General features: G+C 44.1%; 1 protein-coding gene across 12 annotated transcripts in view; it reads right to left on the reverse strand.

Annotated features, from left to right (window-relative positions):
• PWWP2B (PWWP domain containing 2B) overlaps nt 1-14,637 on the reverse strand; it is a 79,611-nt gene that overhangs the window by 46,241 nt on the left and 18,733 nt on the right. For all 12 annotated transcript variants that reach the window (XR_014789437.1, XR_014789434.1, XR_014789440.1 and 9 more), the window contains one exon: nt 8,393-10,049. Coding sequence is in view for 5 of the 12 variants with exons in the window: in XM_084845929.1 (XP_084702055.1) it covers nt 8,411-10,049 (1,639 nt within the window). In the remaining 7 variants the exon portion in view is untranslated. The remainder of the gene's footprint in view (nt 1-8,392; nt 10,050-14,637) is intronic.

Genomic DNA, 14,637 nt, shown 5'->3' on the forward strand with positions numbered 1-14,637 from the left:
TCTTTTACTGATAGCTCGCTCACTTTTATCAGTCTTTTCATGCAACGTGTGCTGCAGCAGAAGAGACTCCCAGGTGCACTCTAGGTCACGCTCTCCGTGCTCTCTTCAGTGTGCCATTGTGCCTCCATGGTTCAAACCACAAGGGCACAAAGCGGAGAGATCTTGGTGGCCGCTCCCATGTTCTGGAATTCCCTCCCAAGTTCTGCCAAGGGTTAAATAGTTTCTGGAGGGCCAAAGGTAGTAAATATTTGTGTGTGTTCAAACCTGTTTTTATAGGAGGTATTACCTGCCCCACGCCTATGTTGATAGTGCAGGGAATATATTAGTAATACTTACATACCACTTAATGAAATAAAATCCCTAAGCGGCTCTACACCTGCACCAGCCTGCCAATATGATCTGGGGATAAAGGAAGTCACATAACTGACGGAATCCCTAATTACGAGGGAGTTCTGGTGACCCACCAGGATTGGGGAATGTGTTGGGGTCTGCAAGGTGATGGTGGGTGGAGCCAGATCTAAAAGTGGATGGGGCCACCCTTTTCCGTCTTTCTGCCACCCCCTTCTCTCACTCACTTCCTCGCTGCCCATTAGGCTCCAGGGGAGGGACAAATCGCTCTTGCTAGTGGTCCAAACCGATCACTTGTGGAGGGCTTCCCCCTTCTTCCATCACCCCCCTCTCATCTTATCCCTCCTGCCCTCCTCTCCCTCTGCCCCCCACCCTCCTTTCCCTCCGGGCTCCCCCTACCTGCATGAAATTAGGGCGAAACCCCAGATGGTCAGATTGAGAACCCAGGTGGGCCACATTTGACCCGCAGGCCTGAGGTTCAATGCCCTTGATTTAGATGCTCAGCCTTTAACTAAAGCCGCAGCCCAATGCAACAGAAAAAGGTCCTACAACTCCTAATACGCCCCAGCCAGTTGTTCTGCCTAAGCATGCTTAGGACTGTGCCCTTAGAGAAGTAGACTTTGGGTAGCCTCTATTCTCTAAGGCCCCATCCACCAACCCATTATTTACAATATGGAGTGAGCCCTACTGGCACACATTACAGGGCTGTTGTAAAGATAATGACAAGCACATTTGAAGAACAAAAATGTGCCTCCTCCTCATCATTATTACAATGACTCTTTCTTAGTAAGAATCTTTAATGTTACTTTATGCTAAATTTAGAAATCTCATCTATACAATTACTTTTAAAACACACACACTTAGCTTATTTTAATCATAAATCTAGTACTGCTTATTCCAAGGTCACCAAGAGACGTCTAAATTTCTATCTTTTAGAAGTTAGCAGGTGTGTTACCTATCCCCAATCTGACTACCTCGTTAATCACTTTGTCCTCAGATAGGTTTAGAAGGTCAGGGTATAAGCTATAACAGATCTCACCAAAATCTGTTACTTCTCATCCATAAATGAACAGCTGTATCCCCTGCACAATGAAGGTAACATCACTGATTACTTTTAACCCCTTCAAAGTGGCTTTCTGTCTGTCTTATCAACTGCAATTTCACCCATGTGAATTGTTTTTCACTTATCATGATCTCCAAGGCTTGACAGGATCTGCAAGGCTACCCAAAACAACCAACACCCCCTCCCCGCCAGCCAATTATGAACATTTTTAAGAGTGCAATCCTATACATGTCTACTTAGAAGAAAGTCCCACTGAGCTCAATTGGACTTACTCCCAGGTAACTGAATATAGGATTGCAGCCTTAAGCCGCTTGATGTACAAACCAGACAAGAGACCCAGAGCACCAAAAATGAAAGAAAATTACAATGATATAAATGGAAGGCTTGTATTTCTTGCAAACACTTTATTTACTTTACTGCAGAACCCCCACCCCACCTCACCCCACCAATTCTGTTTGTTCTACCATTAGCTAAAACACTAATTGCCCTTCTTCACAACAGAGCCCTGCATTCTTATAAGCCTCTGACAGTTGCACATTACATTTCAAAGCTGCTTAACAGTAGGGCTCCTCATATATCAGAGTGCAGCTGGTCATCATAGAATCTTCTCTTTCTAGGTCAGATGAGTGCCATTATTACCCTTACTTCCCACCCAAGCATTTTCTTTCCAGTCTGATCACATGGCCCAGTTTGTACCAACTGTAGCTGATCCCCACAGCTCCAGGCCTCTACACAATATATCACATTAGCACTTTCATTTTAGAATCATAATACTGCCTGCAGCTTGAATAATCCCTAACTATATGACAAGTGGTCGGAAGCCCAGCTGTTACCAACAGGAGAAGCACTTCAGTTTGCATAGAGTGATCCTCAATAGCTTCCTCTTAAGTTGCTTTGCACTCGTCCACCTGAGCTGCTCATTCACCTTGGCCAAAGAGGCACCTATTTTCTCATCTAACTCCAGACCATCTTCTTTCTGTAGCCTTGAAAACAATTTTTATTGGAATGTTTTTTACAGTCGACTCATTAGCTGTAACAAATGAATTAACCAGCATTATTTTTTAGGCGGTGGGAAGGATCTGAATGAACCCATAATAAGGATCTCTGAAGAACAACAGGATAAACACAGTGGAAGAAAGCATGTGAACACTGCTCCCTTTGGCTGTGCTTAGTAACAGGATAGATTTCAATCTGTCAGCAGTCTTAGTAGCAGACTCTTAACTTAAGGCTACTTCCTTATGCATACTCCTTAAAAATATATATATTTCTAGGACACTTTTCAGGGCAGGAGCAGGTGACTTACAATAAAATCCCACACCATAAAAACTGATACAGTGATAAAACAGAAACAATTCATAAAAACAACAATACAGCAATAAAACATTGTGTTTGGTGTTGGCCTAGGCAACACTAACATCTACAGCACAGTTGCAGCTATAAACCAGAACAGTTCAGTGAAACATGATCAGGGGAATGCCAAAGGAACAAGTAAGCCTTTGGGGACTTCCTAACAGCTTGCAGCAATGGGGTGGGGGGACCCCTGACAGTAACCCATTCCAGAGGTATAGGGCCACTGCAGAAAAAGGCCTCTCTCCTGTATTTGCCCACTTAGCTAACCTCAAAGGTGGGCAAGTGAGAAGAGCCTCTCTTGCTAATATGGGTGAAGATGGCAACTTTTTTTATATTAGATGTTAATCCTTCTACCTGGTAGAGTAGACTTCATACCATTCATGCTTTCAAAGTATCAACTCCATCTGATACGGCGGCTGCACCCCTTCCTTCCCGACCATCTGCTCCCATCAGTAGTACATGCCCTGGTCTCCTCTTGTTTAGACTACTGTAATGCGCTCTACGTGGGGTTACCCTTGAAGACGGTTCGGAAACAGCAGCTGGTACAGAACACGGCGGCTTGCCTGATTAAAGGCAGCCGCTGGCGAGATCACATCACTCCAGTGCTGAAGAAGTTGCACTGGTTACCAGTTGTTTTCCGGGCCAAATTCAAGGTGTTGGTTTTGACCTTTAAAACCCTATATGGTTCCGGCCCAGCCTATCTTAAGGAGCGCCTCCAGCAGCACCAGACAGGCTGCTTAACAAGATCAGCCTCGGATGGCCTTCTCTCTGTCCCATCAGCCAGGACAGCTAGACTGGTGGGGACGAGGGAGAGGGCCTTTTCTGTGGTGCCCCCGCTCCGTGGAACTCCCTCCCTAGGGAACTCCGTCATGCCCCCTCTTTAATGAGCTTCCGTCATGCATTAAAAACGTTGTTGTTCAGGCAGGCATTTGGGGTGGGTTAGGGTATTTTAGAAAATGTTTTTATTGTAGAATTTTATTGTTTTAAACTGTTTTTATTGTATGTTGTACATCGCCCAGAGTGGCTGGGTGACCAGCCAGATGGGCGATTAATAAATTTAATAATAAATAAAAAAATAAATAAGTACTGATAAAAAGACCCTCTGGCTGGGGCCAGAGCAGCCTTCACCAGCTAGGTGCCTTCCAGATGTGTTGAACTACAACTCCCATCAGCCCCAGCTGACATGGGTGTCTATTTCTTTTTGTTCTGACTGCCTCCGCAGAGTCATAATTACTGGCTTCTGATCAGGTAGAGTGGGAAAGTAAATTACTGCATTATCAAATTCATTATTCTTTCTCAAGAATCCAAGTCTGGCAGTTTGGAAAACAGCCTAAACAAGCTTGTTTCCAGAATTAACATTATACTATACACAAATGAATTCTCTTTATGCTGAATAAGCTAGGAAGACTACATTAAGACGGGATCGTTTTCTCACCATCGTCTGTTGGAAACAAACCACTCCCCCAACATTATAACTGTTAATAGCACATTTTAGTGGGCAAAGTGCTTTAGAGCAAGGGTTTGGATACGTGCGGAGATTCTGCAGCAGAAGGGTGGGGGGAAAGCAGAATACAGTATTGTGCAAAAAATCAGCTTCCCAAGAATGTCAGCTCCCACGTTGTTCCTTTTAAAGGTGAGTTTCCAGTCCCTGTGATTGCAAATAAGAATACAGAAAGCTGCCGTGTGCCGAGTCAGACTATTGGCCCACCTAGTTCAGTAATGTCTGCACAATGACTGGCAGCAGCTCTCCAGGGTTTCAAGCAGGGGTCTTTCTCCAGCCCTACCTGCAGATGCCAGGGATTGAACCTGGCATGAGACCTTCTGCATGCAAGACATGTGCTCTACCACTGAACTAGAGTCCCACTTCAAAGTGCTAGGTGATGCCCAGTATACCAAAGTCCAGTGGATAATGAACACTTAGTTGTCTGGTTGAGATAATGTACGAGGATTTTTCAAACAAAAATCCACTCCTGGCTTTCCTCCAAGCTTTCTTTATTTCAACAGCCTAATTTAGACCCCCCCCCATGAAATGCCTTTTTGTTGTTGCTATTGTCAGAAACCCTTGCAGTTCTACTTGAAATCACCCTGAGTTCTTCCAATAGATCTTTGTTGACATTCTGCCTGCTCCTGCACAACACCACACTGGCCCGGTTCAGATGTCATGAGTAAGTCCCAATTGCTGAGAGTTCTGGCTTCCCATTAAAGTGCAACTGCTTGACTGTTCCACTTGGCTTGACTCCACCTTCCTGCAGGAACAGCTAAACAAATCAGGGAACCTCCTTCCATGGTTTGTCTACCATTATGTCCAAACCAGGATCTCTATCTTGATCTTCTCCTAACAAGCCAGAATCATAAGCTAGGGGTTATTCTTGACATAAGATTCTGGTTTACTGGGAGAGAAATAATCCAGATTCCAGTTTGGACATAATGGTGGACAAACCACAGATGGAGGTTCCTTGGCTTGTTTAGCTGTTCCCACTGGGAGGAGGTGATTGAGCAGTGTGCTCATTCAAGCTAAGCCAGAACCCTCAGCACGGCTTACCATGATGTGCCGATGTGGCCAGTGGCTCTACGATTGCTCAAGGAACATACAGCAGCTTAGGGGACTTGTTGCCAATTTTTATAAGTTGGAATAGGTTCAGATCAACTTGCTGTAATTCTTGGTGACATCGAAAGTGGCATTCCAACCAACTGTGTAAGCCCAGCAGACCTTTAGGTTTGTTTTGCTCAAAGAGCTCCTCCTCCTCCTCCTCCTCAAATGACACATGGCAAACTGGTTTAGACAGTGAGTGGAGTTGCCTGCTATTAAAATGGGAAGTGGGGGGAGGCGGAGAGAGAAGGGAAGAGAAAAACCATGAGATAAGCACAAGCCTCTGGACTAGCCTTAAGCAGCTTTTAGGCTTCTGAACCTTCTTAGCAAATGTAGAACCCAGAGGTTGACAATTCTTCTGGCTTCATTAATGCAGAACAGACATCTACGTTATCTTGTGCTTTGCTGCACATCACTCCTTGCTAAGCTAACGTGGCCTGGGGCCAACAAGCTGAACTGGCAGAGCTCCTCGCCTCGATGCTCAGTAGCTAGCGTGTCAAGACAACACAAAATTGGGCTTGTATGTTAAGTGGAAGGGGACAGAAAAGTGGAGAGACCCACAAAACCCAACAGTAAGATGCAGAAACCATGGCTTAGAAAAAAGGATTGCAGCTGTCTACAGGTAAATTCAGCTACCAAAGGATTAACCCATACATATGCATGATCTCCATTTATTGCAGCAAGGCTCCTTAGAGTTTAGCACGATAAGTGTCTGTGTATGTTTGGAGGAAATCTTCAAATATATTCACATAACAATAACAGTGACTAAGTCTCCTTATCTTTAAAAAAACATTTTGGGAAGGCAAGGTGATAGAAGACAAAGAAGAGAGGCTTCTTAGACAGGTTACGCAATACGTTAAGATCTCTGTTTTGGCAGGTGACACTATGTTATAGCAGCAGTTTTCACTGGCCATTCAGGAAAATGAGGAGGCCCACACACAAACACAAAAAAACCATTCTGCTTTTAAAGTAACTGAAGGCTTGCACGGACAAGTTCTCCATTAACAATTTAAATGACAAATGATAAGCACAACCATACATGGTTGCGATTAAGGTTTATACGGATATACTTCCCAACAGGCGTTGTTTATTTTGCATAGGTTTACTCGATTAGTTTGGCGCAGTTTATTCTGAACTCGCTACCTGGATTCTGGCAAAATTTGTCAGCTGATGAAGACAAACAACATGGCAGCAGCAGAACAAATATGAAGGTGGAGAGCAGCAGAAGGCGAGCAGGAAGGGGAACATGACCAGAGGCTATGAAGGAAATCCAGGAAGCAAACACGGACATAGTCACTTTCTGTTTTCATTACCAGGGCTGAGTACTGGAACATGTGAAGTAATAGTGAAGAAAAGTGCTTTGAGCATGTGCAAAGTGCATTCCATTCATCATGGAACAACCATCGTCTGCTCCCACACTTTCAGGATTTATGAGCAGGGCTTCCAGAGTAGATGGCTCATTTCCAAGCTGGCCTGGCTTCCAGCAATTAGAAATCAAGCACCCTGCCAAAATGGTTTAAATGTTACATCCCTAAGGGCTAGGAACATGCCCTTAAAAAAAAAATCTTAAAGTTGGGATTCACAGAGAACACATGGCATTACATCCATAATCACTCACATCAGTGTTTCACAAACTAGAAGGGATGGGGACTTAACCGTGTGTGCAATGTTTATGTCTGGTTGGCCACAGGCCTATGAACAGTTCAAGTTTAAGGTTTCCTAAAGCAGCGGTGCACAACCTTTTCATTCCTGAAGGCCACACTGGGTGTCTGCGGCACACCTCTCACACTCACCCTAGCAGCCACAGATCTTGATCTTGCAGCAACAACATCTGTTCCATATCCCAGCATGTCGGTGTTGAAGCCCCCTCTCATTCACAGCCACCCCAACTTAATTGCCAAAAAGAGGAAAACACTCTAGGAATGCGCTCTATGGTTACTGCCATAGAAGCCTCATTCCTAGAGCGTCCTCAGAGCATCCTAGGAAGCTGGAAAGAACTTTCAAGTACTGCTTCCTAGGATGTTCCTAGAGTGTCCATGGAACAAGGCTTCTATGGCAGGAACCATACAGCCTGTTCCTAGAAGGTTTTTCTCTCCCCTGCCCCCCTTTTTTTGACAGCACCAGATATTGGGGGGCTGGGTGCTGCCAAACAAGGCTTGAGGGTGGGGGTTGCCTGCAGCCCACACTTTTTGCACCCCTGTCCTAAATAGTAGACAGTGACCATACTTGAAACACAAAAAAGGAAGCATGAAGGTACACGCCTTGGCAAACTGTGCAATTTGTTACCCCCATGCCAGTGATGAAATTGTGTAGAGGCAGTGGTGAAGGAGAGAGACAGGCCAGGTAGATGATCTATATGAATGTGTGAGCTGGCTGGGTTTTTCAAAGTTGTAGGCAGGAAATCCATAAATTTCTTGATGAAATTGTGTACACAAAATTTCATCAACTGGGGTGGGTGGAACCCCTCAGATTTTTTTTTAAACTGTAAAGGAACAGAAATTCAGGTTTTCTAGATGGCCTTTACACTGCAGCTTCCTACCCAGTTTTCAAAAGGACCCGAAAACTAAACACTTTAGGCAACACAGAGGTATTTATTTCTTAAATTATCTCTTCTGCCATATGCATGGGATCAATACAATGCTGTTTAAGAAGTATGTGAAATATGAGAGCAAAATTACAGTTGACTTTCTCAAAGGTATTTAAGCAAGCTTCCTGATAAATGATGGCTTTATTTTTAAAAGTTAAGCTATTATTTAAAAACAGAATTTTTTAAACCTAAACTTGCTGTTTACATTTCAGATGCTTTTGGATGGAGACCAAGTCTAATCGTTATAACATCATCCTTTTATATATGAGAGAGAGAGAGACAGAGAGAGAGGTGTATTGTATCTTTAATTGTTAATTATCTTTGAAGCAACTGGTACGTCTCCCTTTTAAATGCTTTGCAAACAAACTTTAAGCCCCACCCCCACCCCCAGATACAACATGTATGCTTAAAACCAGCTTCCATGCTGCATATATAGTCCCTAATATACACTTACCTGTTACTGAAGCCAAAACTATGTTTCAAATTGTGTTAAGAGGTCTCTTATTTCTGGGGTCAGATGTTCCACTGCCTTGGCAGCTTCTGTAATAGCTTTCCGATACATCCCTTTCTTCTTACGATTAAACCGCAGTTTGAAATATTCAGAGAAAGGGGAGAGTTTTGACAAAGACAAGAAAGACGTTGTCGGAGAACCAAACCATGAAACTTTTGCTTCTTGCCAGGAAGGGTCTCCGTTTTCTTTCTGGCTAAGATTTATGTCAAGCACACGGGCTGGCCACCATGGGAAGCCGTGAATTTTGCCCCAAACAACATCCCCCACTGAAACAGTTCGTCCATCTTCAGTGACACATTTGGAGACACTTTGGGTGTGCAGTCTAACTGTTAACGGGGGCACAATCTTACGCTCATCTTTTGAGGATGAAGAGACAGAAACATCATCACCAGGTAAAAAGTCACACATTTCTGGTGATGTTACTTCCGAGCTCGAAGATTTGGATTCGTCTAGGCTGTCATTGCTACACACTGATAAGCTAGAAGAATCCGCTTTTCTCTTACGATAATTCATAAGAAAAGCCAAGTTATCACGTCCATCTTTACCTTGAGGAAACCTTTTGAAGTCATCGTCTTCACAGGAGCTCCCTGAAGACATCTCAGCTAAACTTCTGTCTGCAGACTCATCAGTATAAAAAGCAGCAGCACGAGACTCTCCACTAGGAGGAAGGACATTCATCTCGTCAATAAGTTCTGCTTTATAAATTGAAACGTTATCTCCCTCACTGAGCCGATGGGGCTTCAGCCTGATTTTGGGAGGTGGCACATCTGCGCTGGAATGCACAGGCCTGGTTAACTTTAACTTTGGAATAGAAGCAAGGTGGCCGCTCGACGACTTGTCCATAAAACATTTGGTTTCCCGATACTGTTCCGAGTCTCTGGCCTCCTCTTGGTCCTCCCCTCCATTCTGTAGTAGTCGCTGAGGACAAAATGGCTTCCCAGAGCCATGAACACGGGAGGGAATCTTCACCACTTCTCCTTTACCTTGTGGGGTGCTGTAAGATATTTTTATGACTGGAGTCCGATGCAACAGCTCCCCAGAAAACTTATCTTCCTCCCGCTTTTCTCTTTTGCTCCTTTTCTCTACGTAGTCAGATTCACTGTGTCTTTTTTGCTCCTTATCCTGAAGGCTTAACCGCCTCCTGGTTTTTGCATTTTGCCTGGCTTTGTTTCCCTCCTCTGGATTCAGAGTGTTTTTACACTTTTCACAAAGCACTCGCCTGGGTCTCAGCCTAATGGTGCTCATAATGAGCCTGCCGGGATCTCTATTTCGGGACAAGCGCCTCTTTGTCCTTTTTATAGTTCTTGGAGGTGGCTGAGGTACCCACTGATTATATGTGCGCCTTAACCATAATGGAGGGGGAAAGGGGGCTCCCTCAAAATAGGGAGGATAAGGAAGAACATTGCCCGATGGTGGTGGGGGCAACAGGGGAGGAACGTGTTCATCGCCATTGGCCTTGGGGAGTTTTTCTTCTGAAGACCACCGTTCAGTCTCCGGCTGTACAGGCTGTCGGTCCTCAGATTTCCCATTAGTGCAAGTTTTATCAGAAAGGTCATCTGTCTTTGGTAACAAGGCTGGAGGAACACAAAATAATCCAGACCTAGAGCAAGGTGGAAAGAAGAAAAATGCACAAGATCAGAATAGATTTTTACTGTACTTCTCACCAAAATTGTACACATAATGACAAAAATAAATTTTAAAATCCTTATTGCAGAACAGCAGACGCTAATTTCTTGTCCTATAATCCTGAAGCAGCAATCCAATTTTGGAAAGGTAGTTTACTCTTTTTATGGAGAGCCCAACCCAGGCTGTGCGCTACAGGTTCTTTTAACAACACAGGTTGGCACAACCACATGTTTCAATGAAAGCAAACACAACATGGGAAAGCTAATTTGCATCTACCCATCAAATTCTCAAGATGGGTTTTTATTCTTTGGGTCCTTTCCCAGATTTTGCCAAGCAAGGCTCTTCTCAAGGAAAAGCTGCCCTTCTGTAGCCGAATTTATCGGTTTTGCTTTCTTCCACATTTGAAAATTTTAAATCTTTCTGTCCAGTTCATGAAGAGATTTGCAAATTTTGGTAAATTCTTCAATTCAAGTGGTAAAGCGATTCCCAGCATGGAAAAGATCATGTTGCACTTGTCTGTCATGTACCTGTTAAAGATGAGGAGCCTCCCAGGAAAAAAAAAGAGGCAACCCCAATTCAGCACTACAAACATGGTTGAATACGCAGAGTTTTAAGAACCGAGGACCCAAAAATTCATGGCAGAGCAGTAAAACGGAGGGAAAAATTATGCAAACTTTTTAGCAGCAGACACTGGGTAGTATCCAACAGGGACTCTGCATGCACAGCCAGTTGCAGTTCCGCATCCTGCCGCGATACAGCGTTTCCGGGGAAAAGCCCCGACGCAAGTGAAAACTCTTGTTTCTGGATTGTGCCCCTTCTGGAAAACATAATTTTCATTTGCATCAGGACTTGTCCCCAGAAACACTATACTGTGGCTGCATGCGGAGCTGGGCTGGCAGTGCTGGGCTGGCGGTGCTGGGCACTCACAGACTGAGGTTGGGTGCATGTACGAAACACCCTCTACTGGATACTACCTATTCACTCCTGAACACTTGTGCACGACCGTTGTTGTGAGGATAAAATGAGGAGGAGGAGGACCTATGTACACCGCCTTGGGTTCCATAAGGAGGAAAAAAGGCAGGATATAAATGTAATAAATAAATAAAATAAAAACTTTTGAACATGTTTGTGACACTCTCTGGTGTCCTTTCCTCAAGATTTCTATTTAAAAAAACCTAAAACCCATCATGAGGGGGAAAATGCTGAGAAGGGATGAGGGAGAATGGCAGCAGCATTAGTGAGGTCATGAGGAGCAGCAGAGGTTTTCACTGCTTTTGCCAGTTGATTCTCTAGCCATTCCCAACAACCCACAATAACATTGCTTAGCTGGGTTCAGATGTCACAGCTAAACAGCCCTACTACAAGCCATGGGTTCTCGGGCTGGCTTGTTTGTGAAAAACAACCCACAATGGAAAACCCACTCTGGGTTGGGATGTCGTGCTAAGCCACCCTGCAACCCCCCACGATGGTTTAGTGTGGCTTAGCATGACATGCAAATCAGGTCAAAGCCTTCTGCCTGGGTGGACGAATCTGTCAGTTTTGCACTCTCTCACACACACGAATGGAATTTTTAAAATCTCAAGTTCTTTCTGTCCCGTTTATGAAGACATTTACAAATTTGGGTTTACTCTTCTCAAAGAAAGAACTGAACAAAATTTCTATCCATCCCTAACCTTCTTATATTGCAATTGCACCAGGGGCCAGTTAATACAGTTACTTCTCACACCACATGAGTAACCCCAACCTGCGATGAAGTGCACACAACCAGGAGGAGAAACAGAACAATGAACGAATCTGAGTCTGGATACAGTCACTGTGATTTCCGTGATCACAGTAGCAGGAAAGCGTGCTGCTGCAAGTGATGCTGGCTTGCTGTATCTCTGAACAATTCAATCCAGACTTCTATTTCCCCGTGTGTTTGTATTATTTATTTTATTTGTTTATTAGTAGTACTTCCATACCACTTCATAAAATCTCTAAGTTATTTACATTAAAAATAATTAAATTCACACTTAAAAGTACATGTATACTGTAACACTAAAAGATGTCAACTTACAACAACACAGGTAAGATAAGAAGAAACAATAGAAACAATACAATGGAGCAGCAGCATGAAGATCAATTATAAGCCAGGAAAGCTTGCATGATGAACAAGTATGTTTTCAGGAAGCATTTAAAACACATTTTCTGCCTCCCAAACTCTACATGGAAGGGTGTTCCATGGAGTCAGTGGCATTGCTGTGAAGATCCACTTTTGAAATGTTATGTTGCGATATTCTGTTGGTCACGGAATGGCCAACAAGGCCTCCTCTGAAGATCCTATAGGTTGGCTGGGTGTAAGTAGGGGAAGATGGTCCACCAGATCTCCTGGTCCTGATTATAGACATCTGTTTGCAGAGGACACCTTGGGAGTGATCACCTAAGGATATCTGAGAGAGCAGCTTCTCTCTTACCAGCCTGCCCAGTCACTGAGGTCATCAGATGAGGTGCTCCTGGTGGCTCAACATGGGCTTTCAGTCTTTGTGGAGTCCATTCAGAGTAGAGCCGTCAGTGCACTGGCTCCCTCTCTGTGGAACACCCTTCCTGTTGATGTCAGGCAGGCACCAATGTTGTTTTGTTTTCAGAGCCTGCTGAAGTCCATTTTGCTTAAACAAACTTCCCTGACTGACCAGCCACAATTTTATTAGCATATTCTGCCTTTAAATATTTTAATTCGGTATTATCATTATCCTGTATTATGATTCTTTTTTCTTTATTTTTGTTGTTCACCATCCGGAAATCTTGTCAGATAATGGGTAGTATCCTACTGTGCCTTAGGGTCATTTCAAAAACCAAACCATTTTTATGAAGGTTAGGACTGGTTCCTACAGGGATTAGCTAACCCTAAACTCCTTGGAGAAGGAAGAGCAGGATACAAATGCAGTTTGCCTCACCTCAAACATGGTATTTTTCAGTGGAGCAATCCACATATTCAGCAGTCAGTAGTCAACTACAGAGTAACCAGATACGTTTTTGCATGTGCAAAGTGCTGGGATTATATAATCCACCCTTGCAAACATGCCCACAAAAATTACTAAAGGCACAATCCTACACATGTTTAGACAGAAAAAAAGTCCTACAATTCCCAGTATTTCCAAACATGCATGGCTAGCTGCAGAATGTTGGGAGTTGTAGGACTTTTTTCCTGTCTAAACATGCGTAGGATTGCACCTTCAGTTGCAAATGTATTTACTAGCGTACTGGGGGCTGGAAGAGGAAGGACTGAGAGCTCTGTCCCTCTTGCAGCAGCCTGCTGGATGCAGAGAAGAAACAGAATGCTCCATTTGCCAGCCTGCTCACTCACCACCTAGGAGCAATTCCTTGTCACTTGTAGCTATGAGGCTAGGGCTTAAATACAAGGTGGATATAATTATATAGGTTCACATACATAAAGCTCTGCAGCAGCCTTCCTCAACCCGGTGCCCTTCAGATATTGGACTACAACATCCAGCATTCCTGACCATTGGCCATGCTGGCCTGTGCTGATGGGAAGCGAAGTTCAAAATATCTGGAGAGCACCAGGCTGGGGAAGGCTGCTATACAGCAAACACAGACTGTGGAACCTTAGGAAAACAACACTGTTTATTAGTGGCATGAGCTTTCATTGACAACAGCCTTCTGCATCAAACACAAACCTGTTGCTAACCAAAGCTTATGCCACAATGAACCAGTCAGTCTCTCCAGTGCCTAGCGCTTCCAGTTGGCTAGTTGCCAAGTTATATTATATATTACTGGCTATTTTCCTGATACTCAGCTCATGTGAGAAAGCTCACTGACATTTGTGAATTATATTGCACCAGAGGGAAATGAACCTCTCACCCCACATTAGGATTGAGTAGAAAGCTCTCTAGTGACTCTTTGACTGGGTTCGCACAACACACTAACTAACCCAAACTCAGCGGTTGAGTGTGGGGTGTTGTTGAACCGTGGGTTGTTTACTGAACCATGGGCTAGCATGTTGTATGAACCCTGGAAGTTTCTGCAGGGTGGCTAGTTAACCATGCAGTGTGACTTATTTTTCTCGAACAAGGCATCTTGAGAACCCACAGGTTGTTGTTGGGTTGTCCAGGGTGGTTAACAAGCCACACTGCATGGTTAACAAGCCACCCTGTGGAAAATGTCCTGGGTTCAAACAACATGCTAACCCATGGTTTGACAAATAACCCACCGTTCAACAAACAGCCCACATTCAACCACTGAGTGTGGGTTAGCATGTTGTGTGAATAGTCCCTTTGGCTCAAAAGCTGCCTAGGGTGGGGTAGGGATAAAATAAGAGAAAATCTTTCACAGATATGATTTATTACTTTTCTATATCGCCCAATAGCCAAAGCTCTCTTGGCCCTTGCTAAACATTTTGCTGCCCATCTGAGCATGCTGTTGCTGCCATGATCACAGTCCTACTGCTATTGCTCCCCTTCCTATCCACACAGCCACACCAAACTGAGGGCAGGAAGCGTTCCCTCACTCCGATTTGGCTTTAGAAATCATTAAATAGCCAGATCTCACTGGCTATCTGGCATCAT

Source organism: Heloderma suspectum, chromosome 3 (assembly GCF_057233095.1).
Source record: "Heloderma suspectum isolate Gila_16-S chromosome 3, 16-S_ref, whole genome shotgun sequence".
NCBI lineage: Eukaryota > Metazoa > Chordata > Lepidosauria > Squamata > Helodermatidae > Heloderma > Heloderma suspectum.